Source organism: Medicago truncatula, chromosome 7, assembly GCF_003473485.1.
Source record: "Medicago truncatula cultivar Jemalong A17 chromosome 7, MtrunA17r5.0-ANR, whole genome shotgun sequence".
Lineage (NCBI taxonomy): Eukaryota > Viridiplantae > Streptophyta > Magnoliopsida > Fabales > Fabaceae > Medicago > Medicago truncatula.
The window spans coordinates 22,573,109-22,598,355 of NC_053048.1; the positions used below are offsets into that span (position 1 = coordinate 22,573,109).

Sequence of the window (25,247 nt, forward strand, 5' to 3'; positions counted from 1 at the left end):
CACATCCGCCGGATTCTCTTCTAATGCAACTTTCTCTACCACAATCTCTTTCGATTCAATCATGTCTCTTACAAAGTGCAATTGAATGTCAATTGTCTTTGTCCTCTCGTGATACACTTGATGATTCGCTAAGTGAATGGAACTTTGGTTATCACAATGTATCTTCACACATGCCTGAGTAATTCCTAACTTACCAATCAGGTCTTTCAACCATATGGCCTCCTTCACCCCTTCAAGAAGGGAAATGTACTTTGCTTGAGTTGTACATAGTTCCACCACAGATTGTTGATTTGTCTTCCAACTAATAATCGTGCCAAAAAGAGTAAACACAAAACCCGATAAAGATTTTCTTGTGTCCATGTTGCCCGCATAGTCCGCATCTACATAACCCTCTAGAGCGTCTTTCTCTTGAGCTGCTCTTGTGTACTTCAAACTTCCCTTCAAAGACCCATTCAAGAACCTCAACACCCACTTCAAAGCTTACCAATGCACAATACCCGGATTTTCAATAATCCAACTCACAATGCTAACCGCATAAGTTATATCCGGTCTACTACAAACCATACCATACATGATGCTTCCAATCCCACTTGCATAGGGAGTACTTTCCATTACTTCCTTCTCATCCTCGGATTGAGGACATTATTTTATGGACAACTTTGTGTGGTGACCCAAGGAAGTGCTAACGGTTTTAGAGTCTGACATTCTTAAACATTCCACCACCTTCTTAAAATAACTTAGTTGAGATAAGAAAAGTTCGCCTTTATCACGATTCCTCAAGATATCAATTCCAAGAAATCTCTTTGCCGGACCAATATATTTCATCTCAAATTCACCATTTAACTTTTCTTTGAGCTTCACAATCTCATCCTTACTAGATCTTATCATCAAGATATCATCTACATATAAAAGAAGTTATAGAATGACTTCCTAAGCCTTCTTTAACATATACACACAAGAATCATACATGCTTCTAAAAAACTGATCTTCAAAAGAAACTCATCAAACCGACGATACCATTTCCTAGGACTTTGCTTCAACCCATACAAAGATTTCTTTAAAAGACACACCTTAGACTTGTCCTCCCCAAAACCTTCTGGTTGCTCCATGTAGATTGTCTCTTCAAGGGTACCATGTAAGAAAGCAGTCTTTACATCCATTTGTTCCAACTCAAGATTGAATTGATTCACAATATCCATAAGTATCCTTATGGAACAATGTTTCACCACCGGTGAGAAGATCTCATTATACTCGATCCCCTCCACCTAAGTTAAACCCTTGGCCACAAGTCTTGTTTTGTACCTAGGACCTTCAACTCCTAGAATACCTTCCTTTTTCTTGAAGATCCACTTGCATCCAACTACCCTTTTGTTTTTAGGTATCTTCACAAGTTTCCATGTTTGGTTCCTTTCCAATGAATTCATCTCTTCATTCACCGCCTTCAACCAATACTTTCTTTCTTTACTCTCAAATGCCTCCTTCAAGTTTCTAGCCTCCGGGTCTTGCAATTCTTCAACTGAATTTAGAGCATAACACACCAACTCCGCATAACCATATCATCTAGGTGTCGTAATGGCCTCCTTTCTCTATATCTAGCCAAAAGATAGTCAGGATCCACTATTGGTTGAGTTCCACTTGTATCCGATGTCGAAGCTTCATCCTCCACATCTTCTTCTTCATCATCAATTGGAAGCTCCACCTCACACTTAGTTTACTCCACCCTTGTTTCCGGTGCTAAAGTCTATAGGTCTGTACACTTTATCCCCATACGTGTCTCTAGTGTACTCCACCAGATTCCAATTTCCACAACTTGTAACCCTTCACACCTTCCGGATAACCAATGAAGACACATTTCACAGCTCTAGCCTTAAGCTTGTCTTGCTTGATATGCGCATATGCCAAATCTTAGAGAACCTTCATAGATGAGTAGAACATTAGTTTCCCACTCCATACTTCCATAGGTATCCTGAAGTTTATTCCCGTTGATGGACATATGTTGATCAAATAAGCTGCAGTTTTCACTGATTCACCTCAGAAACTCATTGGTAACCCATCTCCTAGATGCATACACCTCACCCGCTCCAAAACGGTCGTATTCATATGTTCAGCAAGACCATTTTGTTGCGGTGTTCTTGGTACGGTCATGTTCCTCTTGATTCCTTTCTATATCCAAAACTGATTAAATTGCTCTGAAACAAACTCCAGGCCAATGTCAATTCACAAACCTTTCAGTTTAGTTCCCATTTAATTTTTTATGAGAGTGTGCAATTCCTTAAACTTATTAAAGGTGTCACTTTTGTTTTTTAAAACAAAGATCCACACTCTCCTAGAATAATCATTAATGATAGAAAGAAAATAGGAACCTCCCCCATGAGTATGTGTCTTGGAAGGACCCCAAAGATCCGAGTGCACATACTCAAAAGGTCTACTTTAATGATGCATACCACTACAAAACTTAACACTATGTTGCTTTCCTAGTATGCAATGCTCACAAAATTCTAGCTTGTCCAATTTATCTTTTCCTAGCAAACCGTGTTTAGCTTGTTCAACTAAACCTCTTTCACTAACATTTCCCAATCTCAAATGCCACAATTCATAATTATTATAAGGTGCTACACTACCTACCGATGCATTACCAATTACTATGGAACCATTTAAAATATATAAACCATTAATTTTAGACCTTATAACTGTAATTAATGCACCATGCAAAATTTTACAAACCCCATGCTCAATTATAGTGCAATAACCTAGCCTATAAAACATGCTTCTGGAAATTAAATTTCGCTTAAGTTCGGGAACAAACCTCACATCTCTTAGAAGGAATTCACGGCCATCAAAGATCTTTAGACGAACGGTGCCCATGACTTGGATTTTGCAAGCTTTTTTATTTCCGAGTCGAACAACTCCTCCTTCTTTTAGAGCCAAATTCTCAAAATATTCCTTCATAAGACACATGTGATAAGAGCACCCCGAGTCCAAAACCCAACTCTTCTCTAGTTCTCAACTTGTAACCACTAGTGCACCGACACTTTCATAACCATCTTCACCGGAGGCCACCGCAACTTGTGTAACACTCATATTTCTATTTAAGCAATTAAACATGCGAATAATACATTTATTCAAGAAATAGAGGCTACGCCACATTCAAAATTCAAAAACCAATAAACATGTATATAAACCTCAACAGTTGCAGCGGAATATAAACCAAAGTAATCCGAATATCTACATGTCATGAATCAATAAATCACATCACATAGATGCATCTCAAAAATCCCAAACAAACGGGTAATCTCCAACAAAACAAAATCCAGAAAAAAAAACCTAATCTAGACCGACACAACAAGCCTAGATCAGAGCCGACTCAACAACGATATTGGAGAAAGCTCCCGATATCACCAAGCACTACTCCTGCACAATGTCTACCCATCCATACAGACAGGTAGGTGGTTAAAACCACTAGGGGTAAGTATTACATTATCATAGTCCAAACAGCAGTTAATGTAACAGCCCGATTTTTAGCTAGATTTATTTTAATTACTTTTATTGTGTGTTTTATGTGTGTATATGCGCTTGTGTTTATTTAAATGTCATTGGGTGCATTTTCATGGGTTTCCGTGTTAGAAGGGTATTTTAGTCATTTTGGACTTAGGGGTATTTTGGTCATTTGGCGGGTAAGGGTAAAATGGTAATTTTGGTGAGAATTATTTTAATAATTAGTGAGAATAGTATTTTACTAAGTTACTAGAGTAAAACTTAGATTTTATCGTTAGTGATCGTTAGTGATATTTTACCGTTATTAGTTAATTGGAGTTAGAAGTATAGAAACATTTTGATGTGAATAGAGAACGGGTTAAGTCCATTAGGTTTTGGGTTAGGCCCATTAGTGGGATATACTACAAAACATTTGTCTTAGAGAAAACATTATTCATTTCATTTGAGACATTTCTAGAGAGAAAGTGGGAAGAGAAGATAAGGGTTTGGAGAGAAGAACTTGAAGAATCCAATTGGGTAAGCTTAGGAGCTAAATTGAAGCCTAGGTTTGGTCTAATCTTCATCTAAGGTAAGGGGGTTAGTCTTTATCATAATCATGTTCATTCCTTACAATTTTTCATGATTTGTATGAAATGGGTTGAAATGAATGAATGGATAATTGTTGCTAAATTCGTGCTCCAACTTTGATGATATGTTTGTATGCATGAATTGATAATAATTGTATGATTGTTGGTTAAATTACATGTTTGAATATGTGAAAATGAAAAGTTATGAAAATTGTGCAAAATGGATGAATTTGACATGTTGTAGTTGGATTGAGCTATGATTCTTGTGCAATTGATGTTGTTGATGCTAATAGATGTTGTAGTTGATGAATCATTGCTTGGGTATACATATTCATGGATTGATGATGAGAATTTGAATTGTTGTTGGTGTTTTGGTGAAATTTGTGAATTGATGAAATATGATAAGTTTTTGTTGAATTATGATGGAGTGTATGATTATATGTTGTGATTGTGGTTGATTGTTAATGTTGATCTCATTTCATGACTTGGGTATGATTTATGTTGAGAATTTGAATTGTGTTGAATTGGAAGAGATGAATTATGGTTGTTTGAAAACTTATTGTTTTGAGAAAAATTATTTTAAAACAATTTCATAACTTGTACAAATGCCACGAAACGAGCGAGTTCGATGTGTTAGAGCCTCGGGTTATGCCTCCGATCACGTTTGATGATTGAGGATTTTAAACATTCGATTTTTGATCGAAATTGGCAAAAACCCGCGGCCGAAACACGCGAAAACGCGCGTTTACGTAGCGCTGCGCCTGTAGTGGAGCGCTGGGCGCCCACTTACAGGGAGCCAGCGATGGGCGCTGCACCTCTAGCGCCAGGTGCCCATGACAGGACATCGGAAACGTTGTTCTGTGTCCGGGTGCTTGGGGGTGGTCGTGCAGGGGTCCTAGGCGATCGTTTTGAAGTGTTTTTTTGCTGTTTTCACCTACTTTTCTACTGGAACACATTTGGCTTTGTCGGAACTTTAATTTTCTAAATGGTTTGAAACTTGAGTTTGTGTCGTTTCGGTTTTTCGGAAATTGTTGGAACTTGGTCTTTGTGAACAAAAGGAGTTGCAAGCTTAGTCTACAGTTCTTATGGGCTTAGGCAATGCTTGTAAGGTTGGTACAATGTCTTAATCATGTCAAACTTGATTTTCGGGTGGGAATGTGGAATGTATAAACTTGGGATTTTCTCATACGAACTTAGGCTAACCTTTGAACTAATGATCGATAGTTCGTAAGTGGCCTATGCTCATACTTATATGATTGATTAAGATTGAATTGTAGGATTTCAAACTTGAATAAGTTGCCTAGCTTTGAAAATTATCACTGTTGGCCGTTTACCACATGATTTGGATTTTTGTCGGAAATGTTTTTTTAGCAAATTGCCTTGTGAGTTATTGTGATTATTCTTGTATGACTAATTGAAGTTGTATGAATGAGTGATTATATTTTGGATATGATGTTTATCATGAGATATGTATGCTATCTTACTTAGAATGTAAGGAATGCTTGAATGGTGAAACTATATGTGTTAGTTGATGTTGAATGGTTATATGTTGGATATGATATTTGTCATAAGATGTTGTATGTTCTCTTACTTGGGATATGAGAATTGTTTGGAATGGTGAAACTATATGATATAGTTGATGTTGAATGACATTGTTGATTATTGATAATCATGTTGATGTGTGATGGTGAATACTATGATTTATTTGTGTATGGGCATGTTTTCTTGATAATGCAAATGTTGTGGAGATGAACAATATAATTGGGTGTTGTCCTATATATTATGGAGAAAATTGTGATTGTTGTCGCATTATCGAGTCCTTGTACATGTTCATGCATCATAGTCGTGTTGACATACGATGTTTTATTCGTTATAGGGCTTCGGTCTGGCAGAGATCTTTTGAGATCTAGTTTTGGACTTCGGTCTAGCAGAGATCTTTTGAGATCTGGATACGATGTTTTATTCGTTATAGGGCTTCGGCCTGGCAGAGATCTTTTGAGATCTGGATTTGGAGGTGACGACCTTTTGGAGATTTGGTACCACATGCATTTATGTGTCAATAAGTGCATATCATGACATGAGTCATATTTGAAAATGTGATTGGTGAGTATGTGTGAATAATTGTGAATTGATGTTTGACACATGTGATTGATGATTGTCCATGAAATGTGATTAATGAATGTTCATGGAATATGATTGGTGATTGTTCATGGAATATGATTGGTGATTGTTCATGAAATGTGATTAACGATTGTTCATGAAATGTGATTAATGATTGTTCATGATGTATATGATTGGTGATTGTGTATGAATAAATGTGAATTGATATTTGTTCATGACACATGTGATTGATGATTATTAATGTGAGATATTGGGATTTGATGTAAGTATGAATATTATTATTGATCAAGTGCATGATGTTTAAATTGAAATATTCATGTTAACTGTTATTTGGATTATGATAATGTAATGCTTACCCCCAGTGGTTTTAACCGCCTACTTGCCTGTATGGGTGAGTAGACGTTGTGCAGGAGTAGTCTCGGTGAGTCTTTGTTTGGGATATCGGGAGCTTCCTCCGATATCGGTGTCGTGTCGGCTCTGATCTAGGCTTGTCGTGTCGGTCTAGATTAGGTTGTTTATATATTTCCTTTGGATTATTATTTTGTTGATGACTACCCGTATGTTTGGGTTTTGAGATTTATCTTTGGGATATGATTTATTTGCTCATGGCATGTAAATATTTGATCACTCTGATTTATATTCCGCTGTAACTGTTGAGGTTTACATACATGTCTATCGGTTTTTGAATTTTGAATAAGACGTAATCTCTATTTCTTGAATAAATGTATTATTCGCATGTTTAATTGCTATAATAGAAATAGGAGCGTTACACAAATATTCACTAATCATATGAACAATTATCAATTCACAAATATTTATTCACAATCACCAATCACTTTCATCATGAATAATCATTAATCACATTTCATGAACAATCACATATATCAAATAAGACTCATGTCATGATATGCACTTATTGACACATAAATGCATGTGGTACCAAATCTCCAAAAGGTCGTCACCTCCGATGGAACAACTCAACATCGTATGTAAGGGTTCACCCCCGCCTTACATAATCTCCGAAGTAAAAGAGCTCAACCCTTTTACAACTACACGACTATGATGCATGGACATGTAGCAAGACTCGATAATGCGACAACAATCACAATTTTCTCCACAATATATAGGACAACAGCCAATTATATTGTTCATCTCCACATCATTTGCATTATCAAGAAAACATGTCCATTCACAATTAAATCATAGTATTCATCATCACATATCAACATGATTATCAATAATCAGCAATGTCATTCAACATCAACTATCACATATAGTTTCACCAATTCAACATTCCTTACATTCTAGTAAGATAGCATACACATCTCATCATAAACATCATATCCAATACAATCATTTATTCATACAACTTCACTTAGTCATACAAGAATAATCACAACAATTCCTAAGGTAATTGACTCAAGAAAACATCTCCGATTAAAACCCATATCAAGTTTAGAAAAGTTTCACGGCTCAAAGAAAAAGTTATGATAAGTTTTCACAAAAATCCACATGACCCATGTGTAGTAATTTGATCATAACTCAAGTTCTAAAAATCATTTGGACGTTAAACCAAAGCCATTAGAAAGCTAACTTAATTACCTAAAACTTTCATGTTTACACCAAAATCCAATTCAAAGTGAAAAGGGGTGAAAAATAGTGAAATATGAAGGATCTGATTCATAAAAATTGTGTCACGTTTTTTTGGAAATCGTGACACGTTTTTATGCCGAGAACCATTGAACGTTCTGCCAAGAAATTGTGGCACGATTTTGACAGTATCATGTCCAAAATCAGCTTTTCCAAAAAGGGCGTTTTTCACCATTTCGCGCGTAAAATTCAAACCGTTAATCAGATTTTGATGTCGTTTTCGCCTACACACTCCTGTCACTTGACTCTAACATAATCTACAAAATTTTCATGTTTCAACCATCCCAAAAGTCATCTTCCAAAACCTCACATAATTACTTATTGGCGAAAACGCTTAAACATCGATATTTCACACGAAAAACCCGTTTTCTCCCAAACGACTCAACTAACATAACCACAACATGAAAACAGAAATTCTCCTATGTTCAATTCATCCAACAATAACAAAATTTCAGTCAACAACCATATATATCAAAAGTTCATTTTGGTCCTTCACATGAACACTTAACTCAACTTCACCAATTTCACAAAACCACCAACAACAATCCATTTCTCAACAACAAATTATGAATCATGCAAACCTAAGCCATGTATCATCATCAACAATATGACTAAACAACAACAACAACCATTGATCATGAAACATATCACAATTCATCAACAACCATGCATAATTCACCAATTGAGCATAATTTACAAACTACCCATTTTCATACATCATGAACTTGCAATTTCATCATCAACAATTCATTTAACATCAAATTAACATATTCAAACACATGTCTACAACATAAGCACGAATTTCAAAGATTGGGTTCATGATAATCACTTATTCTCATAATCAATTATGCATAGAACAAGAGAAAATGAATTAACTAAATGATTGTGATAAAAACTAACCCCCTTACCTTAATTATCTCCAACTATTAGCTCTAGCTTCACTTTTGCTCCTATGATTCTTCAAACCCTTGAATTCTTCAAGTTCCTCTTCTCTCTAACACTTGTTCTTCTCTTCTCCCACTGTTTTCTCTCTACCTCTCTCTAGAAAATATCATATGAAATGAATGAAGTGATATTCTCCTAAGACAACTCATTAGGTATAACCCTTAGTGGGCTTAACCTAGTTTCTAGTGGGCTTAACCCATTTCTATTCAAACCAAAAATATTTCTACACATCAAACGATATTTAACTAAAAACGGTAAAATGTCACTAACGGTCACTAAACGGTAAAATCTCAATTTACTCTAGTAACTTAATGAAATAACTATTCTCACTAATCACTAAAAGTAATTCCCACCAAAAATTATAATTTTACCCGTCCTCACCAAATGACCAAAATACCCTTAAGTCCAAAATGACTAAAATACCCTTCTAGCACGGAAACCCATGAAAATGCACCCAATGAAGAATAATCACACACAAACACATATAAACACATAATAAAAGTAATTAAAATAAATCTAGCTAAAAATCGGGCTGTTACAACTTGAACGGAAGAACAACCATTGCCCCTTTGTCTGGACAGTCCTTCTTGAAGTGATTCTTGAAGTGACCGCGTTTATGACAAAGAAAGTATCGTAACTTTGATTTGTCAAAACCCTTGGACTTAGACATGGACCTCGACTTCCCTTTGCCTTTTCCTCTATGGTCACTCATTCTCCTTGAAACATTCAAGCTTTCGCCACCCTCATCAACTTTCAAGTGCTTGAACTTGGTCAATTACTTGGTTCTCAAAGCCACTTGGACCTCCTCCAAAGTAATGGTGTCCTCCTTACTGTAAAGGATGTTATCGTTGAAATGCTCAAAAGACTTGGGTAATGAAGAAATTAGCAACAAAGCATTTTCCTCATCTTCCATATTTACTTCAATATTGGCCAAGTCATCAAGTATTTTGTTAAATTTTGTCAATTGCTTTGTCATTGATTTAGACTCCACCATCTTGAAAGAGTAGAGTTGTTGTTTCAAGAGTTGCCAATGAGCCAACAATTTCGTCATGTACAATGACTCCAAGTTAGCTCACATTAACATCGCGGTAGCTTCCCTCGCGACATCCCTTAAAACCTTATTTCTGAGACATAAAACAATGATACTTTTTGCCTTGTCTATCATCTCATGCTTCTCCGCTTGTGTCAAATTTCCCGGCATTTCCGTTTTACCCTTCAATTCTCTTACACAATTTTGTGTCAAAACCGCTTGCATCTTAACCTTCCATAACCTGAAATCATTATTTTCGGTGAACTTCTCGATGTCCTACTTTGTACCCATGATACACGCTTTACCAATTTACGCCTATGCCCCACGGTGGGCGCAAACTGTTGTGAATTCGGTCAAAAATCACACCAATGAAAAACAAAAATGTGTGAAGCAAAGGAAGTGGTAATCAATGAGTAAAGTATCCTCAACCAACAACAACAACAACAACAAAACAGTTCAAAAACTATGTGTAAAGCAACACCACAAGCATAATCAAAGCAACAAGATAAAAAAGTAAGAAAGAAGACAAATACACCACCCAGATCCGTCCAATATGACCTACTCTAGAGGAGAGAACAATTCTCTAATCCACTAAGATGAAAGTGATACAATTGGATTAATATTTGAGAATTTCCAAACTCACACACATTTCACCTGCAACATTAATTTATCATTTGTTTTCTACCTACTAACTAAATACAAATTTAATACTTGAGAATTTTTATTTGTAAATTTTATTAGATTATAATTTAAACCCCTTTTTTGATAATAGTATTTAACTTCAATTCAAACCTCCTTTTTATAATATTATTTAACTTCACCAACCTCAACTTTCTTATGATATTATTTAACTCCAATTCAAACACCTTATTTATAATATTATTTAACTTCATCAACCTCAACTTTCTTATGATATTATTTAACTTTACCAATCACATATTTTTTTTCCTTGGAGTGGGTAATTTATTGAGCTACCATATATTGTCCCCACTTTCGCCAGCCGGAACAAAACTACTTTGACATGGACCATTAATCTTACTCATGCCAAACCTTAGCCTATGAGCTATGATCTTAGTAATTTTCTTATAAGATACATTACAAATATTTATATGCCTAAAATCTTTAACAAATGTTACTACCTCTTTCTTTGGGATCAAGAAGATAAATTTATCATTAATATGGTTCACTTTCGTTCGATCATAAATTTTTTTGTAAATAAGATATGATTACAGAGCGCATCACCTACCACCTGCCATTGAAATCGGCTTGAGAACCATCCGGCCAAGGTGCCCCACTTCTTATAAACAAATTAAGATGATCCAAATTTAAGCGAGTGTAATAACTTTTGAAAATTTAGTGACATGAGTTTTAGAGGCCCATTAAGGTTTGAAAATTGTTTTTTTACATAAAAAATTTCATATTGACACAAGTAAAATACTAAAATGCCCCTAACGGCAGTTAACAGCCGCTCAATGATACGCCGGCAGTTCCGCTGGCACCAGCGGCAGTTAACTGTCGTTGATATTTGTATCTTAAGAACGCAGAAACTGCAGTTTCTGGTTTACAGAAACACTTACTAAAACATCCAAATTTAATCCAAAATCACCCAAACCTTCATTTCCACGAAAATCATCCAATTTGCTTCAACTAAATCACAAGTAAGTACCTTTCTTCCTATTTACATGCAATGTAGGTTGTTTAGGGTGTTATTTTCATAATTTTAGCAAAATGTTTAGGGTTTAGGTTAGGTTTAAAAATTGCAAATTATGATAGAATTAGATGTTGTAATTGATTTTTTATGCTGACATTGTTGTTTAGAGTAGGTTTAGGTACAATTTAGTTGAATTTGACGTTGAATAAACACTAATTGTGCTAGTATTTTGAAATGCACATAAGGTGTTTGATGAAATGCCTAAGTGAGAAAATCTTGCTTTTTTGTGATTTTTTTTTCTTCAAATATTTTCAATTTTATAATGTATGTTATAATGATTATAAGTTTAAATTTTTGTTTTTTTTTGCAAGTTTGATTAGTTTGGACATAATGATATAATAACTGTATATTTGTGTAATGCATATATGTTATGATGTTTATAAGTTTATTTTTTTGGCATTTTTTGGCAAGTTTGATGAATGACGTAATGTGGTATGTTACATAAAGTTTGATGAATGTGTTATATTAAATTTTATGAATGCCTAAGTTTAATTTATCATATATGCTTAAGTTTAATTTGTGATAATGTAAGGGTTAAAACATTGCTCAATAATTTTGGCATAATGATAACCATAATGTAGAATAAACATAATGTGATAATGTAGTTAGATTAGATTTGTTGAATGCATAAGTTAGATTAGGATAATGTAGTTAGATTAGGTTTGATGAATGCATAAGTTAGATTGGGTTAGAACCATTGTTCCACGTATTTATGTTTTTTTTTTTTTAAATTTGTACAGATATGGTTAGGGATACGGATGAGCAACAGTAGGTTATTAGAGAGGATAGGATGCGGAAAGGTAAAGCGGCGAGTACCGCTAGTGCTCGGAGAGAAAAGGGGGATCAAAATTCGTATGTCCCTAAGACTCGGAAGCGCAGGGACCCGAGGATAGATGGAGAGGGCTCACAGGAATAGGTGGATTACTCCTCCCAGGTGGTTGATCCGACACCAGCTCTTGATTATGCTGGGTATGCGGATGAGTCTTTTGCTGGATATGATCGGATGGATGAGGATAGGATGTTTTATCAGCTGCAGAACGAGGCAGAGGATGAGGAGGTGGGAGATGATGAGGGGGTGTCAGAGGATGTTGTGGCAGATTATATGGAGGCAGACCCTGAGCCTCAAACTCAGCCACGACGTCGTCGTCTTCCACAATTATCGTCATATCCTGTTGGAGAGCCTCCCTATCCTGTTGGAGGACCTGAGACCACGTCGCTATTGTCTAACTACGCGAGGCACGTGGCGAACCCTCTTTGGGTGAACCATCATAATGTAAGTGTTTAAATTATTTAAAATTCTTTAAATGCATTATTTAAAATAATGTAGCGTAAATGTTATAATTTTTTAAAATAATGTAGCATAAATGTTTTAATTATTTAAAAGAATGTAGGATAAGTGTTTTAATTAATTTATATTATGTAGCGTAAGTGTTTTAATTATTTTATATTATGTGTTATCACGATTTTGGGGTATCAAGTCATTAATTAGGCTTGAACCTTTCAATCTTTGATATTCTCTATTTTTCCTTGGGAAGGGCAAAATTGAGAAAACCCTTAGAAATTCTAAATTCGGGGGTCGTTTTCGTTACGGGAAGGTGTTAGGCACCCGCAATGACTATAGTACTCTATAGGAACCGTTTCTTAGTTTTATGTCTACGCCTTATTTTTAATGCTGTTTATTAAAAAGAAGTCGATTATGTTAAGAATGGAGGGAGGAAAATGTTTGAAGTTTTATTTTATTGGACTTGGAGAAGTTTTGACCTCTTGCCTACATACCTGTTATACCCTGTTTTTGGACCTAAAAATACTGGGCCCAATTTCATTTCAAACTTTGTCAATTATCAAATTTCAACTGCACAGTTCGAATTGTCTCTGCCTCGCAGTATTTTCAATCACAATTTTACCTATGTTTTTCTTGCATAAAACCTTTCGAAATGTCTTTACTTGTCTTGTAAGTCATTCAAAAGTGTCTCTGAATCATTGCATTGCTTTTTCTACAGTTTATTTCAAAATTTGCAAAAAGTCATACAGAAGGGTATTTTGGTCATTTCCTGCAGTGGGACCCATTTTCATCCTTGTGACTGTCTCTGAGTCTTTTTCAGATTGATTTTTAACATTTCATCAGTAAACCTTGTTAAATTCATTTCAAACTTGCATCTGAGTCAGTGTCGAGTCAATTCGAATCTGTTTAGGTCATTTTTAGCCCTAGGGACATTTTGGTCATTTCACACAAAATTTTGGCATAGAGAGGTTACTTTGAAGTACCTCATTTAAGCCATTGGTTCGTTTTAGTCCGTTTTGTCAATTTTAGTTTTTGTTTCGCTTTACGTTTTGTCAGATTACCAATTTTATTTCAATTTTATTTTTATTTTGCATTTTGGTCCAGATACTTTCCAATTTGCATTTCAGTCCAGAATTCTTTCTATTTGCTTTTTTAGTCCTTTTTGTTATTTTCATTTTAGTCCTTTAATTTTTCAATTTTGCAGAAAAGGGCTCAAAGTGTCAAACTTGCGTTTTTAGCTAGGATCCAGATGTCACAATTCTATTGGTTCAGAAGCACACTTGGCAGCCTATAAAAGGCACATTTACTGTACAAGTCAGAATCAGAAGCAATAATCACACGCCAACTCATAAACACAAATTCAATTTTCTTTTTCTCAGCAATTGAATCAAAACAGAAAAATTTCTCAGAATTTCTCAAGAACACCAAGAACACAAAACCCTAACCGTTTCCAGAAATCAAAAAGTTCATCAGAAATCAACTAATTTCACATCAATCCTCAGAGATTCGTGTGAATCTTCATCACTGGATTGAAGATTCTCCTGCAATTCTAAGTGCGAGCTCACGTTGAAGCAAGCTCAAGCACTGATCACAGGGATTCTCTCACGCAGATCTAAGAAGCAAGCTCAAGCACGTAATCACAGAGAGAAAAGTAGGGAAAGAATCGGAGAAGATGAAGAAACAGAACCGGTAAACCGATTTATTTTCGGTCCAGAGAAGATCAAAAATCATCAAGAACATTCAAGTTTTCCAAAGATTTTCTCTATCAAAAGTTTCAACCAAGGCTTCAGGTAAAACTCATCTTTCTCTTTTAAAACGTTATAATCATAGTTTAACCTGCAAAATCACGTGAATAAGCAAAAATTTTCCAGAATCACAAAGATGAAACCATAACCGTAAACACAAAACCTAGATCCATAAGGATCCAAGTTTTGAAAGCAAGAACAAGCACCAGAGAAGTAATAAAACGACGAAGCGATGTAGATCTTTAAAGATCTAAACGTTTTCTTTCAAAAAATAAAAAAAAATCAATTTCAGAACCGTACGAAAATTTTCAGATCTACGTCGTTTCAAGCTGTGTTTGAGAAAATCTTTGCTGGATTCGTGTTTAGGGTTAAAGGACGAATCAAAAGATGTAAAAATCTTTAAGTTCTGGAAAAAATTTCACCGGAAAGTGCATAGGCTCGCCGGAGAAGATGAAGTTTCCGGCGGACCTTCAAGGTCTCCGCCGTAGCTTCATCCTCACCGGCGGTGAGAGGTGAGAGGTGAGAGAAGAGAGAAGAAGCTTAGAGAGAGAAGGAAATGAAAGAAATGAGCTGGACCGGTGTCCATCTCCTTATATAAACACCTGAACCGGTCCGGTTCATTTTGTTTTCATTTTGGACCGTAGGATCTAGGGTTTTCTCATTTGAATGGCTGTGATGCGTTGGTTCCATGTGCTTGATCTGTGTTACCATGTGCTGCTTGTTTTGAACCGTCAGATCTAGGTCTGGATCAATCCAACGCCTCTAAGGCCTTTGGATGATCCAGGCCCAGTCTGTATTGGGTTTTGGTTTGGGCTTAAGGTTCTTTTCACGTTTTTGTGTTTTTTCTTGCTATTTGCACTGCTTTTCTTGCTACCTGAACCTGTTGCTTGCTTACATTTTTTACAAAAAAATTCCTAAAAATCCTAGTTGTTTCTTGATATATTTTTGGTATTTCTATGGTGTTTTTGCATGTAAAAAAAATGTTAAAATGGCATGAACTAATTCCCATGTGTTTTTACATTTTTGGTATACTTTTTGCTATGTTTTTGTTCTTGACACTTTGATATGTGACATGAATGAATGATGCCTAATGTTGTGATGAATATGCCTCTGGTCGTGTGCCCTTTTTGCTGATTTTTGGATATGATTTTGTGAATTTCTTGTTTTGCAAGTAACAAGTGTTTTTCTTAAGGAATAAAGTGTCAAATTTCTCTATGAATTTGGTGTGATACTTTGCTTGCATGCACCTCTATTAATTTCATGTCATGGCTTGAAACAAAATCTCTTTCAAAATTACCATGATGTGATGATTATGGGCCACAAGCATATTTATGTACCATATCAAATTTTTTAGGTTTTTACCACTTTATTACTTTCTTCTTGTCATCCTTATGCAATTTCCTTTTATTTATTTCCTACCATTTCGTGCTTTGTGATTACTAACCATTTCATCTCATGTGACATACATTTCATAGCATTCCACTATCTCCTCCACTTTCTTTAGCTTAGCATTTATTCTCTTTGCAAGTTTTAACTCATTTGGCGATGTAATTTGTTATCATTGGTTTGTAGCTTGGCAAAGGGGCCATAGAATGTATTTAGGCAATTTGTGTAATATGGACCATGGACACTATGACGCACCGGCACGCACACACTCACCCTAGATGTATGCCTAGGATTGCATGTTTAGATGAATGCTTAGGTTTAAACACTTAGAGAAAATCCAACTTTTTTCCAAAAAATATGCAAGCAAATTCACTTCAAATATTTTTCGTAAAAAAATGGAGTCAAAACTCCAATAATTTTTCCCTTTTATTTTCTTAATCAAATTCTCAAATAAGCCTAATCATTAAGACTTTTTTTGCAAAATCACTAAACAAACCCTCACTTTTTCATACTCTAATGCTCATGAAGCCTCTCAATCCCCTTCTTCAAAATCATTTTCAAAATTTAAAATCAAACAATTAAAACAAAAAACAAGTCTTTTTAGCAAGAACTACGCCGGTTTTGATCCCGTAAAACGGTACGTAGGCAAGGGACTTTAACCCCTCCAAGCCGAAATAAAATCAAATTCTACTTCTTCTCACCCCCATTCTTCACTAATCACACCTTCCTTTTTTACAAATAGTCTCTAAAAGTAAAGCGTAGAAATAAACTTAGGAGAACGGTTCTTATGGAATACCATAATCGCTCCGGGTGCCTAACACCTTCCCGTAGCGAAAACGACCCCCGAATTCGGAAAATTAAGGGTTTTTTCTCAATTTTGCCCTTCCCAAGAAAAAAGAGAGATATCAACGGTCAAAAGGTTCAAGTCCAATTAATGGCTTGGTACCCAAAAACCATGATAACAATACCCTTTTAAGGGATCAAAATTCCATGTAGTTCTCTTTCAAAAATGTTTTTTTGCGTGTTTGATTGATTTTAGTTTTTTTTAGAAAATGGTTTTGAAGAAGAGAAAGAAGCCGTAAAGGCATGAGAAAAAGTAGTGAAGAGTTGTTTCAATTATTAAAAAGAAAATGTCTAAGTTGGAATTAGAGTTCATTTGAGTTTGATTAAGAAAATAAAAGAAAATGCAATGGATTTTTGACTCCAAGGTTTATTCGGAAAAATTTTCAAGTGATGGAATTTGCTTATTTTTTGGAAAATTGACATTTTTCTAAGTATCGCGTTTCCTAAGCATACATCTAAAGCGGTAAACATACAACGTGTGTGCGTGTCGGTGCTTGTGTCGGTGTACATCATTAGAGAGTCCATTGTCCGTTACATTGGCCCTAGTTTACATTCTATGGTCTTGCAAGAAGTTAAAAGGAAATTTAAACTACCTAAAATATTACATGACATTTTAACATAGAAATTAAAAGAAAAATAATGCCTAAGCTATGAGAAATTGAGATGAAAGAGGTAAGATGCTCATGAAGTGAATGAAACAAGAAATGAAATGGTTAGTAATATAAGGCATATAATGGTAAGAAAAGTAAGCAAAGAATTACGAGCCAAAACGGTAAAAATGACAACAATAACCAAAATGTAAAAAATACACATAACTTGTAACAAAAGAAATTAACAAATCACACCAAAACAGTAAAACGATCACACAATCAGTAGCATATTCAACATGAAATTGCATATTAGTCACTCATATCATGCCAAAACCTCATGAACGGATTATAGCAAGAAAATTCACAAGTTTAATCAAAAAACGAACAAATCAACAAGAAAAAAAAATTACATACATTTTTATCATTTTTTAACACGTGAAAATATCACAAAAGTATCAAAAATACATCGAGAAACATATAGGAATTTTTAGGAATTTTTTGCAAGAAAATTGGACAAACAGAGGGTGCAGATAGCAAGAAAACAGGGTGCAAATAGCATGAAATAAGAAAAAAAAGCAGAAATAACCAAACTGAAAACCCAAGCCCAATACCCATGGATCCGGATGCACGGGGAGCGTTGGATTGATCCAGGAAACCAAACCCTAGATCTAAAGGCTCAGAATGAAGGGAAAGAACCAGAAATAAACCAGACCGATTCAGTTGTTTATAAAAAGGCTTATGGACCGGTTTTTTTCCATTTTCTTCCTCTCCTTTCTCTCTCTTCTCTCATTGTAGTGAGAGAAGCTCTCACTTCTCTCCTCCCTCTCTCTCGCCGGAAACTGGAAAAGGAAGATGAACTTCATCTTCTCCGGTGAGGTTTGTTCCTCCGGCGTGGTGGCCGGCCGCCCAAGGGCGGCGGCGCCACCGCCGGAGTTGAACAAACCTCTCCGATTTCGAATTTTTTTACATTTATAGAGATCCTTTTTTGTTCTGAACACGAATATGGCACTGGATTTTGCGTGCAAAGCTCGAATCAACGTAGACCTGAGATTCTTTTTGCGGTTTTGAATGAAACTTTTTCAAGTTTTTTTGTTTTTTTGATTGGAAACTTTTAAAACTTTATAGATCTACACTTGATTCGCCTTTGTTGATGTTCTTGAGAAAGAAAGATGAGGTCTGAGTTTTACCTGTGATTTTCGGTTGGAGATTTCGAATATGTTCTTTGGAAAACTTCGATTTGATTCTGTTTGTTGATTTTCTGACTTGAAACCGAAAATAAATCGGTATTCTTCTCCTTCACCGGTTCGACTTTTCTTTCCCTCTTCTTCTTCCTCGAAAAAAAAGTCTCTGCGATCGTGTTTGAGTTTGCCGCTTTCAGTGGTGAATTCGCACTTGAATTGCAGAGCAACACGATTCAATGATGAAGATTCTTTGATGAATCTCTGAGAATCGAAAAGAAACTGATGAATTTGATGAATTTGTGATGATTTTCGGTTTTGGAAAGTTAGAGTTTTTTGTGAATGTTCTTGATGATTTTCTGTTTTGATCTAACTGAATGGAGAGAGAAAGTTGAAATCTGTTTTTGGTGATGTGTCAATGAATCTATGGATCTGTGTGGCACTGTGCACCTTTTATAGGCTCCCTCCCATGTGTGTTTCTGGACCAATGAGAGAAGGCCACCTGTTTTGGACTTAGGGGCTTTCCTGCAAAAATAAGAAAATTGAAAGACTGGACAACAAATAAGAAAAAGGACTAAAAAATGCAATTTTAAAAAGTTTTGGACTAAAATGTAATTTTAAAAAGTGTTTCAGGGACTAAAATGTAATTAAAATAAAATTGGACTAAAATTGGTAATTTGGAAAAAACATAAAGTGAAACCAAAAATAAAATCAACAAAAGGACTAAAATGAACCAGTTACAAAAATGAGGTATTTTAAAATACCTCTCTGCCGAAATTTTGACAAGAAAAGACCAAAATGCCCTTAGGGACTAAAATGATTCAAACTGACTCAGATGCAATTTTTGAAATGGTTTTAAACAGAGACTCAACAATGATTTGTACAGACAAGTTGAAAAGACTCAGAGGCAAACACAGGGACTAAAATGGGTTCCACTGCAGGAAATGACCAAAATACCCTTTTTGTATGATTTTTTGAAATAAAATGCAAGAAAAGTAATGCGATGTTTCAGAGAGTTTTCAAATGACTTGTGATGCAAGAAAAACACTTTGGATAATTTTATGCAAGAAAATCAAGCTTGAACGTACTTTGAGACAGAAACAGTAAAATATGCAGACGAAGAGAGAGTAGAGGTTCGGAGTAAAACAACAGCGAATTGACAATTATCAGTGTTAGAAAAGAAATTTGAACGAGTATTTTTAGGTCCAAAATCAAGGTGTAACATTATGTACTGTAAGTGTTTTAATTATTTTATATTATGTAGCGTAAGTATTTTAATTATTTAATATTATGTAGCGTAAGTGTTTTAATTATTTAAAAGAATGTAGCGTAAGTGTTTTAATTACTTAAAATAATGTAGCGTAAATGTTTTAATTATTTAAAAGAATGTAGCGCAAGTGTTTTAATTATTTTATATTATGTAGCGTAAGTGTTTTAATTATTTTATATTATGTAGCGTAAGTCTTTTAATTATTTAATATTATGTATGGTTAGTTTTTTAATTATATAAATTACTGACAATGTAATATTTAATTTGAATATCAGATGTGGCATGATCAGACGGGTTACAAGTGTATAAATGCGGGGGTAAAGATGAGAGAGCTTGGTAAGCCGGAGGCGGGTTTGAGATGGTTTTGGGAGCCTGTGGAGGGGTCTGGCCAGCATGATTTGATAGACACTGGGTATTCTACCGTGACCCATGCCATGATACGTGTTATGTGCGAGAGGTGGCACACAGAGACCAGTAGTTTTCATCTACCTGTGGGGGAGATGGCGATTACTTTGGACGATGTGCATAATCTCCTACACATTCCTATTCACGGGCGCATGCTGGACCACGATTGGGCAATGGGTCAGTAGCGTGCGATTGATTTGATGACTAGGTTGTTGGGCATGTCATATGCTGATGCCCGGGCTGAGATTAGGACTGAGTCTACTGGTCATATCATTTATCCCACACTGAAGTGGGTTTATGAACACCACCTGACAGAGGCTAGAAAGCTGGAGGAGCCACAGACGAGGGAGGAGTTGCAGGAGAGAGGCATGAGGAGGGTGTGGTGTGTCAGGAGTTTCCTTCTATATCTCGTCGGTTGTGCGATGTTCACTAACAAAACGAACAGACACATCGACTTGATATATCTTGATTGCATGGCGGACTTGCAGGCGATTGGGAAGTGGTCATGGGGAGGTATGGCCTTAGCTACCTTTATGATTATCGGGATGATTCTGTTATTTTGAATAACAAAACGATGGCTGGGAGTACGACTCTTTTTATGGTAATAATTTAATATTTATCTTCATTTCATTATGAATTTATTTTATAAATTTTATTATCATGTTAGATTATTTTTTCCTAAGTTAGACTGCATTTATTTAGGATTTAATTTAAATTTTTCTATGAAGCTTTTATAATGTATTTTATTTATTTGTTGCAGGGATGGATTTTGGAGTATTTGCAAGGTCGGTACCCAAGGAAGAAAAACAAGAGCTGGACGCCGGAGAGACCATGTGCTGGGAGATGGCTTACTAGCAGAGGGCATACTTATGTGCACCATTATCGCTTACTGCTTGATCTCTTAGAGGTGGATGACGTCAGGTTTTCTACTTATGGTGATCATAGAGACGTGCATCCATTTCAGCTTCTGTGCACTTACTCGGGATGGCTAATGTGCGGGAAGGAGAGAGACACTGTTCAGAACCACACACAGTGTATTACAGAAGCGGTGAGAATCACCTTTATGCCTTATCTTTGTCAATTAATAATTATAGACTAGGACCCTGTTTGGATAAACAACTTAATTTGTTTATGCCTTATCACATCCAAAATCCGAGTAAGACATGGCCTCCCAAAGAAAAGTAACGTAAGCAACAACTTCACAATCAAACAAGAAACAAAAGCAGATTCTAGAGGAAGAGGCACGTGGAATACACTAGTTAGTGTAATTATTTGAGAATTGTTGTTCCCACGTTGCATAAGGATGTGGCACACAAGTAATTGACGTTTTTGTCCCTTCGGCGGTTAACTGCCGAAGTTTTAGAAATCCGACTGCAGTTTACTGTCGAAGAAAACCTCGGTAGTTAACTGCCGAGAAAATCTGGACTTAATCATTCGCAGAACCAGAACTTCCCATTTCCAAAATTTTTCAAAATTCACAATTTCTCTCCAATCTTCACCAAATCCATTTTCACGAATTGCAAGCAAATCAAGTGCACATTATCACAAGTAAGTTGTGTCAATCATTTTAATGATAATGTTAATTTGTTTAGGTTGTTTTCCTCAGTAGTTAACTCCCGAGGATTTACTCGGCAGTTAACTGCAGCCGGGTTTCTAATTCCTCGGCAGTTAACTGTCGAGGGGGCAAAAACGTAAATTACTCGTGTGCCACAACTTTATCAAATGTGGGAACATCAATTCTCTAATTATTTTGATATACAAAATACTTTTGTTTTAATCTTCTAATTTTTAGAAAGAACAGAATTGTTTTTTTTTTAAGGGACGTAAATAAATCCTGATAAGAAATTCATTCAACTTGTTTCGAATCAGCTAGAAGTCAAATAACGTGAGGCCCAATAAGACAAAAACCAAAGATAAATAAGGCTAGGAACGATGGAGGCACACGCAAATATATGTGCGGATTGAGAAGGCGCCACATCACGGAAGTTGTTATAACTCTCATCGTCTATATAAGGGTGACTCAGCGCCACCCTCAAAGTATACTTCACTTTTCTCGCTTTTCGCACATAACCACCTCGTTCAGATAGTAACTTGAGCATTGAAGTGCTAACATGCATGCATGCACTTTTTTCCTCTACTGTGAGAACTCAATCTCTGTCGCACCAGAACATCATGAACATCTATTCTTTATCGGTGATCTTCACCGAACATATCACAACCAAAAATCAAATATGAGTTATCGTGAAGGACAACTTCAAACACTTCGAAGACACTATAATAAACTTTTCACCAATCGCTATACACAAAATCCTTACCCTGTCTCCACAATTTTTATGGCGATTCACACAACTTTAAAAATATTTGCAACTTTCCCTTGAAAAAGGACATCATGACAGTCCAACCAAATGCACTAAAATGTTGTGTGCTATATAGTTAGTGTAAATATGACGATGATAACAACAAGTCAACAACAATAATGTATTCCCTAAAAAAAACAACGATAATGTATTATTATTATAAGGAAAATGCTAGTACTTTACAGATATATGTTAAAGAATTTAAAGTAAAAATTATGTCTTAAAAACTGTATCAATTTAGTTCTCAAAATTTTAAAATTAATTTTTTTTATCAAATATTTACCATGTATAAATTTTTTAACATATGTCCTTAGACCATATATTAACAAAAGTTAGCAACATTAATAATAATAATAATATGGCAAATTCTATGGTACACCCAATATATTTGAGTGTATCGGTACACTCACTCTTTAAATTAATGGTTAAATGAGATGTTTTTTTAAGAAAATTATTATTTTCTATCATTTATATTGTGTACCGTAGAAGTTCCCAATAGTATTTGAACAATCATTTTTTAACAACATTTGTGACAACTTTCTCTCTCATACTCACATTATCTTTATACTTTCTCTCTTATTGCTTTAGTTTTTGTACCAATACCTCATTTTCTTTGTAAATGTTGATTGTCTTAAAAGTTGTCATATAAATGGATGTTCAAATAACAGAACTCTAATAATAATGGAGAAATGATATTTGTACAACCATTTTGTAACAACTTTTAGATAATTTTCTCTCTCATACTCACATTATATTCTTACTCTCTCTCTTCCTATTTCTCTCTCCATTGTTTTTGACCAATGAAACGAGAGAAAAAGAAGATTGTCAAAAAAGTTGTACCAAATGGTTGTTGAAATATCATTGCTCATAATAATGACTGATGGCATATGCTCTTACATCACAAACCATGTAAGTACTCTTTTATGAAAACTTTTGCTTCTTATGACAACCAAATTTTTATTTGAAGGAAATGACAACCAAATTATGTAGCACACTTATATATTACTATAGACTTGTGAACCAAACAACATTTATTGTAGTCCATTCCAATGGCAAAAACAATTCACATAGCTGTTATTCCAAGTCCTGGTTTCAGCCACTTAGTCCCAATAGTTGAATTCTCCAAAAGATTAGTTACAAACCATCCAAATTTTCATGTCACTTGCATCATTCCTTCACTTGGTTCACCACCAGATTCATCAAAATCATATCTTGAAACAATTCCACCAAACATAAACTCAATTTTTCTTCCACCAATCAACAAACAAGACTTACCTCAAGGAGTATATCCAGCAATTCTGATTCAACAAACTGTTACACTCTCTCTACCATCAATTCATCAAGCTCTTAAATCATTGAATTCAAAAGCACCTTTAGTTGCTATAATTGCTGATATTTTTGCTCAAGAAACACTAGATTTTGCAAAAGAGTTCAACTCTTTGTTTTATCTTTACTTCCCTTCTTCAGCTTTTGTACTTTCACTTGTTTTACATATTCCCAATCTTGATGAAGAGGTTTCATGTGAATACAAAGATTTAAAAGAACCTATAAAGTTACAAGGATGTTTGCCAATCAATGGTATTGATCTTCCAACACCAACAAAAGATAGATCAAATGAAGCTTACAAAATGCTTCTTCAACGTGCAAAAAATATGCATTTGGTTGATGGAATCTTGTTTAATAGCTTCTTAGAATTAGAATCAAGTGCTACAAAAGCATTGGAACAAAAGGGTTATGGAAAAATCGGGTTTTTTCCCGTCGGACCCATTACACAAATAGGGTCAAGTAACAATGATGTTGTTGGTGATGAACATGAATGTTTGAAATGGTTGAAAAACCAACCACAAAATTCTGTTTTGTATGTTTCTTTTGGAAGTGGTGGAACACTTTCTCAAACACAAATAAATGAACTAGCTTTTGGTTTGGAATTGAGTGGTCAAAGATTCATTTGGGTTGTGAGAGCACCAAGTGATTCAGTTAGTGCAGCTTATCTTGAATCTACAAATGAAGATCCTTTGAAATTTTTACCTATAGGGTTTTTGGAAAGAACCAAAGAAAAAGGTTTTATTTTGGCATCATGGGCACCTCAAGTTGAAATACTTAAACATAGTTCAGTTGGTGGATTTTTAAGTCATTGTGGTTGGAATTCAGTTTTGGAGAGTATGCAAGAGGGGGTGCCAATAGTAGCTTGGCCTTTATTTGCAGAACAAGCAATGAATGCTGTTTTGTTAAGTGATGGTCTTAAAGTGGCAATAAGGTTGAAATTTGAAGATGATGAGATTGTAGAAAAGGATGAAATTGCAAATGTGATTAAGTGTTTGATGGAAGGGGAAGAAGGTAAGAGAATGCGTGAAAGAATGAAGAGTTTAAAAGATTATGCTGCTAATGCACTTAAAGATGGTGGTTCTTCAATACAGACTTTGTCACACTTGGCTAGTCAATGGGAAAATTTTGGTGGGACTTAGGGAAAGAAACAGTGTTATTACTTGTTTAACTTATTTTTGTTTTGATTTTCTTGTTGGCTGTGTTTTGTTTGTTTCCTTAAATTTGCTTTCTTTTTTGTGGTGAAGTTGTCATTGTATTGCATGGTTGAAATTTGACATAGACAAGTTCAACGTGTAATGAGGGACAAAATGCTTGTCAAAGAAAAATGACAATGGAAAATTCTTCCTC

At 35.2% G+C, this 25,247-nt stretch overlaps 1 protein-coding gene across 1 annotated transcript; it reads left to right on the forward strand.

Moving 5' to 3' along the window:
- Window positions 1-23,597: 23,597 nt before the first annotated feature.
- On the forward strand, window positions 23,598-25,247 carry LOC25480163 (hydroquinone glucosyltransferase). Its single transcript, XM_024774582.2, has one exon. It carries the CDS (start codon window positions 23,624-23,626, stop codon window positions 25,037-25,039), a length of 1,416 nt encoding a protein of 471 aa, XP_024630350.1. The 5' UTR covers window positions 23,598-23,623; the 3' UTR covers window positions 25,040-25,247.